General features: G+C 37.7%; 1 protein-coding gene across 5 annotated transcripts in view; it reads left to right on the top strand.

The window, feature by feature from the left end:
* Positions 1-9,666, top strand: part of LOC105935149 (ras/Rap GTPase-activating protein SynGAP) — an 83,747-nt gene extending 74,081 nt beyond the window's left edge. For 4 of the 5 annotated variants that reach the window (XM_036145182.1, XM_036145181.1, XM_036145179.1 and 1 more), the window contains 2 exons: positions 4,370-4,442; positions 7,186-9,666. In XM_036145182.1, the coding sequence (XP_036001075.1) occupies positions 4,370-4,442; positions 7,186-7,224 (112 nt within the window). In that variant the 3' untranslated portion in view covers positions 7,225-9,666. The remainder of the gene's footprint in view (positions 1-4,369; positions 4,443-7,185) is intronic. The other variant, XM_036145180.1, reaches the window with a different exon arrangement.
* The last annotated feature ends 2,599 nt before the right edge of the window (positions 9,667-12,265 follow it).

Below are 12,265 nucleotides of genomic sequence, written 5' to 3'. Positions count from 1 at the left end.
CTCTTTTCACCTCTGATCTATAATAAGCGGATATTAGATTCAGGTGAAAATTATTTTTTTACATAGGGCATGGTTGGTTTGGATATCTTCTACTCTCTTGGTAAATTAAATAAAATCGCTTTTTTTGTATCTCCTCAGGTTAGATCTTCATATTATATTTAAATATTTATGAAATCCGAAACAGGTCCACCAGTCTTGTGAGAAGTATCGATTGAGAACTGTAACTTTTGAGTTAGGACCTCATCTCTTGGTTGGGGTGAACTGCAGTTGTAGACGTAGAGGAAGCACATTGAGGGGCTTAGCTACTGTGTTGTGGAGAGCTAGTGCCGATCAGGATGATGGAGGGAAAATTAGAACCTCTTTAGCCAGTGGCAGGGGAAAATCAGCCCGTTAACCCGCACAAATATTTCAGGTAATGGTGCCAAATGTTGAGCTGCAGTCGTTTGCAAAGCATTCACAGCAACAACTCTCCCATAGCAGTCTGCACAGCTTGAGGAGCTTTGGATGCGGCTTCTTCAGTGATTCTGTTTGTCCTCTGCGGAAACTGGTGAGGATCAAACGTGGGAGGGAGGCTGGCTTTGATTTGATGGAAAATCAAACTCGGAAGGCGCTTTCTGGGATGGATTTAAGTGCTGTTTGCTGTAAATTTGAGTTTTCTCTTTGGGTGTGTACACGAGGGGGCCGAAATTAGGCAGTCTGGAACGGAGGCTTGTCTCAAGGATGGATTAAAGATAGACATATAAACCTGAGAAAGCTTGTATGCAGGCACAAGGCTCCAGCTGTGATGGTCTGACTCAGGACTGCTGTGAAGCCTTTTCTCCAGAGCTGTTTGGGTGAAAATGTGGTTTGTAGCACCTGCAGTGCTTTGCAGAAGTATTTTAAAACCACTAGAAAGCTTTTTTCCCCCCATTTTGTCACATTTATAAAAAAAAAACAAAACTTTATAGTTTATTATTAGGATTTTTTGGTAATAGAGCAATGTGAAGCAGTTCACAATTTTCAAGCGTTGTCACTGATTCTGTACTGTGACTGCTCCCGATCTGTCAGTTCAGATGCACGCCCATGTCTTTGCAGGTTTTGCAATTGTGTCGTACTCTTTCCATTGATTTTGTTCATTAATGTTTTCTCTAACAAACGTCTGAAGCCTTGTCAATACAGCGGAATCTTACAGAGAATAAACTGCGGCTACAGAAGGCAGTTAATTGTTCTGAAATTTTATCGAGGGTATCAGACTAAAAGGGATCTGAACGCAAACAAACACACCACACGTTTCACCATTTTGTTTGTGAAAAGAAAAATCCAAACCATCCATAATTTTCCTTCTGTCTCATAGTCATGCACTACGTTCTGTTTGTCTATCGCATAAAAACACAATAAAATGCACGGCAGTTTGTGGTTTTAACATGACAAAATGTGGAAAAGTTAAAGTGACGTGAATGCTTTTGCAAGGCATCTGGTAGTATACTCCTTAGTTGTTATCCTAAGAACTTCTACCATCATTTTGTACTCTGCCTTTGCTAACTTAATACTTATCTTTGACCCCGTAATAAAAGCCCTGTACCGATCTGTCACAGTTATGTTGAAATTTCACGATTGCTTGTTCAGTGTTTTTTTTTGTGCCTGATTAAAGTTTCCTGCTATATTGTGGGATATCAAGGCAAGACAACTATAAATATGTTTAAAGAAACAACAGCAGCATATTTACTCCATTTTGTACTTATGTTTATTGAAACATTATTTGTCAAATGTAGTTCTTACCTTAATCTGCTTTCCTTTGAAAATCAACTCATGTCATAGATTTTAAATAAATTGGTTCATTATGGGCAGCGTTATTAGATATTATTAACAATAAGGGTGCATTCTAAGTTTTGGAAAATGATTAAGCTAAGAGGTCATGAGCGATCCGTATCTTACCTGAATTTTGGAGCTTATGGCTAGTCAGAGAAGGCCAAGATAAAAGTACATTTCTATCATCTTGCAACAACTCAGTTTTGAACCTTCATTCAAATAGTTTATGCACATCGTTACTTCTACAAGTACAGCTAAAAAAGTTAGAATACCTTGAAATTCAAATATTTTTTTTGTTACTTACTGACTTACTGTCAGAAAGTGAAAATCATTTATTATATTGATTCATTACATACAGGGAAAGTATTTCAAGCACTCAAGCCTTCATTTCTTGTAGTTTTGATGCTTTTGTCTAGCAGATAATGAAAACCCAAAGTTTAGAGTCCCAGGAAATGAGAATATTACATTAAATCATGTAGAAAAATGATATTTTAACTGAAATGTTTCTGAAATGGCTTCTGAAAAGAGTTCATTTCTATCCTCTCAGTACTTCCTTTTGCATGAACTACTGCATCAATGGGGCGAGCAACGGAGGCAATCTCCATTTAGCTTGTCAGCAGGAGGAGACATGAAGTGCTCTAAAATTTCCTGGTAGACGGCTGCATTGACTGTGGACTCCAGGAAACACAGTGGACCGACACCAGCAGATGACATGGCACCCCAAACCATCACTGACTGTGGAAATTTTACACTGGACTTCAAGCAACCTGGATTATTTGCCTCTCCACTGGGACCTTGATTTCAAAATTTTTCCTCTGCTTTAAGAGTTGCTTGACACAAGGACTGCATTATTTGTAGCCAATGTGTCAGATCCATCGGTGCTTACTGACTTATTGATGTGTTGACTCTGGTATCAGTCCATTACTTGGGAAAAATAATGAAACTAAAGAATAACACACTTTTAAAGTTAAGAATTACATTATATAAAGAATAGCTTGTAGAAGTATTTGTTCCTCTAAAGGTCTCTCCCACCCCCCACACACTAAAGTCTCATGTACATTCTCAAAAATTAATGAATTTCATTGGGAATTTATGTGATAAACCAACATGACATAGAGCATAATTTTGAAGTGGAAGGAAAATGAAACAGGCTTTTACCTTTTTTCCAAATAAAAATGGGAGTGGGAAGGGAATTGTGTAAAGTGGGGAAAGGTAATTAAAACATATTTCCCAAGCTTTGAGCGTCTCTATCAATTTATCATCTGAAAATAGAAAACGTTTGGGACAACTGTAGACCTACCAATACAAGGTCATCCAGTTAAACTGACAGGATGGGAAAGGAAAGCATTAATCAGGGAAGCACGGCAACTCTGGAGGAGCTGCAGAGATGCACTGCATGGGCAGGCGAACCTGTAGACAAGATTCAAGATCTGCCCACCAATCTGGTCATTAAGGAAGAGTAACTATAAGAAAGCCACTCCACTGGGAACTGAGAGATGGTGTTCTGGTTAGATGAAACAAAAACAGAACCTTTTAACACACATTCTAAATGCGGTGTGTGGCGGCAAACATTGCACATCAACAAGGACACACTCTATGAAACGTAGCAGTAATTATGCTGTCAGTCAGTCGGTACAGGAAAACTGGTTAGAGTGTATGGGAAGAGAGATTAGGCTAAATACTGAACAAGCATGAAGGAAAACCTGTTAGAGGCTGCAGGACTTGTAAGTTGGGCAGAGGTTCACCTAATGTTTCTCTAATTTTCTTGAAATCAGTTAAAATTCAACTTGGATCATTTCAGTTCCTGCTAGTGTTTCAGCTTTTTTCCCAAAAGGATTGAACGCAAATGCACGCCACACTTTTCAGATTGGTGCAATAAAATGTATGACTATTGTTTCCACGTTACAGTTATTTCTTACTTCACGTTGCTTATCACACAAAAAAGGGCTGTGGATACTTTTGTGCCATCCGAGAAGACTTGTTCTGCACCCCAGTATTCCCACTATCAAAGACATACTAGTGAAACTCTGTTCTGTTTTCCTTTTAATGTTCATTCATTTTCCTACATGATGATTTGAATTACCTTCATGTTTTGTTAGCTGTTCATTGACTTTTGTATGTTTATGTTGTAAACAATTTTGTACTGCCATAAAAAAGATGTGGAACACACTTCAAACAGAAAGAACCGTTTGAAACAGATAACAAAACTGAAAATGTGGTTAGGTCTCGAATGTATAATTGAAAAGAAGGACGAACTAAACCTAGACAGGCTAAATTACGATCATAGCGGTCTAGATTGTAATGAAATATAACTTTGAATAACCACAATGTCTCGGTAACCAGATAGTAACCCACCAAGTAGATGACTGAACACTTCACTCTTCCACACTTTCATTTTACATTTTATGCACCTGAACAAAGCCCAGATTCACCTTCAGACATCTCAGAGGATACCCAGAAACACTCCAGGACCTTAATATCATCATATGGCTGCACGATCTCACAGTACATCTGAAGAACGCCGGCTTCGTAACTCTACCTTTGTCAACCGGTATGTTTGTTTCTATTTCCCTGTTGTCAGACTCATGGCTGTGGAAGATGAGCTGAGGGGGGGTGCCATTCCTGATATTAAGCCTCGAATCCTCACAGACCAGGTTTGTGCCTGTGTCTACACCACCAGTCATGTCCTAAATCAGTTTGCCTCATTATTGCATCGCATCCGACGGCATTTCTTGCAGAAGCCAGCGCAGGTTGAGATGTTTGCATCTGCCACGCACGTCAGCCACCTCCATTGTTCAATCCACTGTTTTTTGTCGCATCGAAAAGCAACATTTCACCACATTTTGCACACACTTAGGTTTGGAGGGTGGGGGAAGTACAGATTGCACATCATACAAACTAAAAAGCAAAATAGTGGCCAGGCAAGATAATCCCATTTCTGGGAAGGAACAGCAAATCGCAGAAATTAGATATTATTTACCTCAAAGAGATTATTATTGTATGGAATGCATTTATCTCTGAGGGGCTGTGACTCACCAACAGCGTCAGTGCAATTCAAGTTTCTGAATGCACCATGTGGGATGATCGATGACGCAGGTGAAGAGGCTGTTCGTGTTTAAATAACTCTGAGGAAACGTTTGCTATCCTTGAAATACACCGTCACCTTCTCCCCAGCTCTCAAGATCACAAGCAAACGGATGAAATTGGGTCTTGAAAGACGGCCAGATACAGAAACGTTTCAGCAACGGGCCGGCTGCGAATTTGTTTCTTAACACCAAAAAGCTAAAACAAATACGATGGGATGTGATTAAATGTCCAAATTCTGCAATCTGATTTGGAGTCTGGTGGGATAGTTTAGTTGTGGCTCTGTGGAATTAGCCTCCAATCTTTGGTTTAAAGCCCTGTCAGAAGTAGAGTACTGTGAAAATTGTCATCTCAGATTTCTATTTTCCTTCTAAGAAGCCAGACTTTAGTAGCTTTCCAAGTCCCCTGAGGGTCTTTCAAAGTTGTTCTTTTAATATGAGGTTCTTTTTTTCATTTTATTTGTCAAAACACAAAGATGAAATCCTGTTTACTAACCCTCAATTTCCAGACACCCCCTGGCTATTAGTTTGAAGTCATAGGATTATTGTTTAAAATGGAGGGATGTGTGAAGAGTTAAAACCAGATGTTTACACACTCTGTATACATTTGCTGCTTTTAAGTTAAATAGGGGCTAAGCTGCAAATACATAAGGCCACACCTCAAGCTTGCTGCTTCCTTATATGTCATTAGGGAAAAATCAAAACAAATCAGCAAAGATATCATGAAGACAACTGGATCTCCACAAGTCTGGTTCATTGAGTACAAGCTTTAGGTGCCTGAAGGTGCCATGCCCAACATGTTCCAATTATATGCACATATAAAAACAACAGGAATGTCTAGTCATCTTACTGTGCAGGAGGGTGACGGGTTATGTGCCCCAGAGATGACCGTGTTCTGGTGTGAAATGTGAAACTAGTCCTGTAGTGACACTGGAATCCTGAATAGCTTCTAGATATTGAAGATAAAATCTAGATATTGAGAAAAACAGATTTGATGTGCATTATAAAAGTCTGGTTCCTTTGAAGCTAATATGAAATGAATTATGCTAAACTTCTTGTTTTTTTCTATTAAAGATATTCAATGATGTTATCCAGTTTTCAATATCATAGAATTGTAATCCAGTCTGAAGTCCTGAGACTGTGGGGGAACCTTTCTTTACCCATATATACTCCTGTCAAATTTTCCCTGCAAACAAGAAAAAGAAAAGAAACAACAACCCATATCTGCTGCTATTTGGCATTAGTTCAAGATTTTATTTCGGGATCCCTAACTAACCAATGTGCTTTAGCATAGCACAAATCCTATCATATCCAAATCATTTGAATTTTTTTCCCATCATGTCACTCCATTTTGTCTTCAGAGTGATGATATTAAGTCCTCTTTTTAGTGGTTTGGTTACTGGGTCTTAAATTATATTATATTATATCTTAAAATAAGATTTTCCAGATAGTAGATTGGTACTTCCATGTTAAATTATACATGGACACTAACCCTGTAAAGGAATATGGTCATTTGGTCATAGCTGATGTGGACTTGTGGATAGTGTTTGTTTCCACAAAGAGAAGGCTTCTCTGCATCCCTGCTTTGAAATAAATAATCCTCATGGAACAATACATCTCATTTCAACATTGTGGGGAAATGTAAGGGACCATCTTGAAGCGTCTCAGTCAACATTAGGCCTGGATAATAGTCTAACTCTCTGTGGTTTCCTGTGTTTTAAATTAAGTTAGCCAGCTCTCATGTCTTAGCATTTATCCTACAGGCATCTAAGGGACATCTGCCATCTCATTTATCTCATTGTAAAGGGGAAAAGAAACAGTTTTAAAGGAGCTATAAGTAAGAGATTTAGTGTAAAATCAACCTAAATCATTCTCATTTGTCACCTGGAATGGAAGTAACATTCCCTATAAACAATTGGTCCTCTCCATCAACAATGCCTTAGTCAGGTTTTTCTCCTTTCAAACTTAGAAATACAGTGGGAAACTACTTCGGTTTAGACTGTAGCCTATGTTTGCATCCTGGTATTTGATCTTGGCAAAAGAGCAGCAGCCTGGTAGCATGGAATCCAGAAATAGAACAGCATACAACATCATATAACTATCCCGTGTAAGTAAAAATTCACAACTGTACCATACCGTTTAAAAATTACATATTAGATTGTTATGATTGGCAAGCTGTTGGACCTATTTGAGCCACAAGGTGACAGTATTATTTATAGCTCCTTTAAAGAAATGTTAAATTATGATTCTAAATGTTTATCTCTGCTAAACTGTAAAAAAATAATAATAACTACATCTCTTTTGTCTCCTGCAGTCTCTCAGCCAGGTCTATGGGGGCCTCCCTGGATCCTGACTGCCACTTTCAAGGTGACCAGAATTCATGATGGTCACCCGAGTGTAAGAAGGTGGATCAAACCGGCTCATTCTGAAGGACTGTCAAATCAAAGCTCTGCAAAGGACTACTGATGGTGTCATCTCACAACATTATCCATTAACAGTATTTTAAAAACTGTTGCACATATTAAAACTTAGCCTGTAACAGAACTTGACAATCAACTCAGCAAGAGGACCAATGGGTGCAGCAAATCCTTTGCACTGTTTGGTTGAAATATAAGCCAGTGCCACATTAATGGCAATACTGTTCCTAATGAGTTTCTGTTGGAGACAGTGGAAGGACGAAAACAGTGGGATCAAGATGGATTCAAGATTATTTTCCCCCCATTTCTACAAGACATTTCCCACTCCAGTGGCTGAGGATACAATCTATAAAAGAGGCTTTTACAAGCACAATATTCCTACATAGTGACGCCTTCGACAAGAGACAAGCATGTTGTTGAATCACTAAATATTTTCTACTTTAGGTTTGGTAGAATTTTTCTTTTCTTTTCGTTTCTTTTTTTTTTTTTTTTTGCTTCTTTATATTAGAGCCATCTCATCTGAAAAAAAGCAGGCAAGTTCTACAATCAGCTGATTATAGTACAATCTGAATTCTCTGATTTTATTTTTTAACAGTGGAAAAATATTGCAAATGCTTGACCTTCATTGTGTATAGAAATGTATATTTAAATCTCCTAAATATATTTAAAAATGGAGCACTTAAATCAATCTCATTTTATAACAGTTATAATGTTAATTTTAATAATGATGGATATTATGATGAGAAATTGTGTTTTTCTAACCCTAACCCAGGGAAAATGCTGGGTACAAACAGATGAACTAAAAGTCTACTGTGACAACAGTACATGGACACTGCACACTTTGGTATTATGTCTGAGAATAGATTCCTACAATGCATTGGAGAACTAGAATACTATAAATCAAACTTCATTGGGTAGTGAAATTCATAAACGCTCACGTTTGTTACGTTATTGTAATGTGTTAACTGGCAATTTATTTGATGGCTCCAAGATTTTACAGAACTTTCCTGAACACAATCTCAATTCAGTTTTTTTGGCACCTAAGGAAAACACTGAAGCTCCTATGAATTCTAACCATAATAAAATACAAAATATGTATACCCTTGGGTAAATTAAAGTATGGTTTGGGTATTAGCAGTCAGTATCTACAGTGTGTACAACATGTGTGTGTACATGTTGTACATACCACTCAGACCAAACTGACTTTGGAGGACAAGAGAGAGTTTTGAGTATAGCTAACAGCTGCGCAGAATAGGGCCAAATTAATGCAACTCATATTAAAAACTATTAACAAGTTTAACAAAGACAGCATCAGATATTAGTGTTCTTTGTCCCTTTTTGACATATTAGATGGATGTAAATGTCATTTTCCTAACCAAACAACATCCCCTCTACAACTGTTTGAAGGAATCCTGCTTCCTTGACAAACTAGCCACCACCCACCCCTGGCTTGATCCAAAGTCATCTGTAGAGTCAGATTTTAATGGTGACAAAAGCAAAAAGAACACACAGTTGATGTATGTAAGTTAAGCAGATGACATACATTTCTCACAAACTTAGATGAAAAGTGTTCCGATGTTTTATTTACCATAGCAGGTCTGATTAATATTGCAATTGGGCAGTGCAAAATTGTGAGCATCACAAATTTGTATTAAATGTGTAAAGCAAAAGTTGTTTCACTGGTCATAATCTATTCTTGAAGGAGCAATAAGCAAAATTTCATTATTTTACATAGAGAGAACTAAAAAATTGTGATGTGAAGAACTATAGGTGTCTTTTTAGATGGACTATGGTATAATTCCACACACCATTTCTCTCTGTTGTTCTTCAGTCTGTTGTTTACAAAGCAGGGCCGGCCATGTACGTTCATGTGAATGGCTGCTACTCAGGGCTTAGCCCTTTCCTGCCCATAAAATGCCACTGTCAGAGCAGCGTAGCGTAGGAGCAAAATGGCGAAGAGCATGCGCCGTGGATCAAAGTGTTCGCTTGCTAACAGCATTATAAAGTTATAAGTTCCTTACTTCTTCTCCAGACATGTTCCCCGAAATGTCATGATGTTTTTCTGTGTATTTATCCTTTTCAAATATGTGCATATGAGGTGACGCGGGTGAGAAGGGGAGGGGTAAGGGGGGCTGGGTTGCAGCTTGAGTCGGGGTAGATAGAGTCATGGCATGTCACACATCATGTTTTGGTCTACAGACGGTGCTCAACAGCCCACCTAGTGGTGAACTTTCGCTTATTGCTCCTTTAAATCAACCTTGTTCTGAGTAGCTGTTAGCTTGATTCTGATGGTGGCTTCTAAGTGCATGAGACTTGACAGCTCTGCCTACTTCAGAATGCAAAGAGCGTGGCACACACACAAACACACATGCACGCGTGTACACATAAATCTCATGCAAGACTTTCATGTAACTTGAGAGCTCTGAGAAGAATATTTCAATTTCACAGTTAGAAAAACAGGAACACCTCCCCATGAAGTTAGAGTTCCAAGTGGGAAAGTCCAAATTCACAGAGCAGCCTGAGATTAATATCTAATATGGCTGCCGAGCAAATAAACCTTTAAGAAAGTTACAGGTATAAACTGTTTACTGGCAGTTCTGACAAATTGTATCTTATTAAACCAGTGAGTTAAACATAGTGTTGACTGTACAACATCTATATAAACATCTTTTATGGTCATAAACACAGTCAGCGCTGGTGTGATATTATTTCTGAGATCTGAGATTCGGCTTCCAAGACAAATAGAACACAGACTGAGTAGCAGACAGCTCTACTTAGAGTAGCCATCAGCTTGACTCTGAGTAGCTGTTAGCTTGACTCTGAGTAGCTGTTAGCTTGACTCTGAGTAGTTGTTAGCTTGATTCTGAGTAGCTGTTAGCTTGACTCTAAGTAGCTGTTAGCTTGACTCTAAGTAGCTGCTAGCTTGACTCTGAGTAGCTGTTTGCTTGACTGTGTTAGCTTCAGTTCGAATGGCTGTTAGTTTGATTCTGGCTTTTAGTTATCAGACTCTCCTTTTAGAGTTCCTCCCTGATTCCCATTCCATTACTAACTACTCATAACTAGTTCAGACAACCCCTCTTTACAATATCTTTAAAGGAAAATCTTAGTTTACCTTTTTATGCCAGTTACTTTGTAACACTATTTTCAAATGTGCCATAAGAATGTATATTAATAGCTTTGACTATAACCCTGCTAACAATTAACACATAAATAAGCTTTGGAATACTTGTGTTCTTTTTTGTTTGTTTGTTTGTTTTTTTTAATGTTTCTGAAGCATACATCTGCATCAGTTCTGCATGTGCTTTTGGTGGCAAGAAAAATTAAGTCTGTAAGTCTATGAATTTGCTACAATTGCCATGCTTTGAGCCAGTTTTCTCCTTGTAAGGCATATTTTTTTAGCTAACCTGTCGGCTCCTCCGTTTTTTTTATCCAGAAGAGTGTGGCACTGAGCCTTTTGCATTACACAACATGAATGGAGAGAAATGGACTGATTAAAACATCTAATGACTAAGAAACAGGGATATGTAGTATATATGTGCATATGATTTGACTGCCTTACAGTCTGTACACACAGGGCCCAAAATAACTAAACCAATACAAAGAAAAAAGTAAAACAAAAAAAAAAAAATGTAAACTTTGTATATTAAATGTACTTTTTGTAGTCAGGTGATGAATTAATAAGCAGTGTGTCGGTTAACTCTATTAGAATCATTTACATTACAAATTTCATTGTTGATATATTTTATCTTAACCTCTTGCCTTTAAAAATACATTTTACTTCAAGATAAATGATAAAAGGTTAAATGTTTATGTTACAAGAAATGTATAAAATAGCTTAATGTATATCTATTCTTATATGTAAAATGTAATAAAATCAAGGGTAGGCCCTCAGGCATGTTAAAGTTGTGGCAAAAACTAATTCTTATACTATTATATCGACAACTCTTAATGCTGCAATCCAGAAACAACAGTTGCTGGCGGAGTGATTTTTCTTTTTTCGGATGAATTGATGATCGACTATTATACTAGCTCGCCTGTGTTGTGTAACCAAAACAGTTGTGGTGCTTTCAACAATGCTGGATTGCAGTTTTAAGTTCGTTTTGAAATATGTATCTATTTATTTACTTGGCCTGCATTGCAATACAGTATTCTGAAATGTTATATTTCACATCTGTTTTTAATTTTTGGACACTGCAATCCATGGTCTGTGAGGAATGTTTTCAAAGAAAGCAAATATAAACTATTTAAAGTTCTGCCTATATATTATTGAAGACTTATCTGTGTTGGCTACTGTGGGCTACCTCTAAAATCATGCCCTCACCAGTTGTCTGCTTTATACCTAAGAAAATAGTTTATCTTATTTGGTTAGAAAAGCTCTTGTTTCTTTTAATGGCCCCAAATACAAACTAAGTACAAATTGACTGCTAACCAAGCAGGGAGAAACTTGAGGTTTAGATCTTGGTTGCTTGTTCATTGCTTTTTCTGGATGTTCTGCATTTTGTGAGGTGTCTCATATTTAAGTGCCGTTACCATCTCAAACTAACGTTATTATTTGCATTCCAGAAATCCGTCAAACTCTCAGGTGTTATGATGAGCACAGAGGAAACGAAACAAATATTGCAATTTATTTCAAACAAACAAAGAGGGATGCTCTTACGGCGCATTTGATGACCAGATTCACCAATCTGAAGTTCAAAAATCTGAATGTCGTAAGTGGGTAACTGGGTAACTTGCACTTGCAAAAGCATTTTCGTAAGTTCAGAGGAAGCACAAAATTTATAAGAAACACTTAAAAGAAAACATTATTTTCAGTCAAAGTGGCTCCTTTCAAGTGTGCTCAGCTTCGGCAGGTGTGAGCGTGTTTTAAAAAAGTTGGAAAAGGTAAACGGCCCAAAAAGTCACAGTCAGTGCACCACACAAAATGTTCAAACTATTCCAGATACCCACGAAGATGAAACCCGTTTTGTTATCAGTTGC

The sequence above is a fragment of the Fundulus heteroclitus genome, chromosome 13 (assembly GCF_011125445.2).
Source record: "Fundulus heteroclitus isolate FHET01 chromosome 13, MU-UCD_Fhet_4.1, whole genome shotgun sequence".
Classification (NCBI taxonomy): domain Eukaryota; kingdom Metazoa; phylum Chordata; class Actinopteri; order Cyprinodontiformes; family Fundulidae; genus Fundulus; species Fundulus heteroclitus.
The sequence above is the reverse complement of the archived record's forward strand: the minus strand, read 5'-3'. Positions and strand labels throughout refer to the sequence as shown.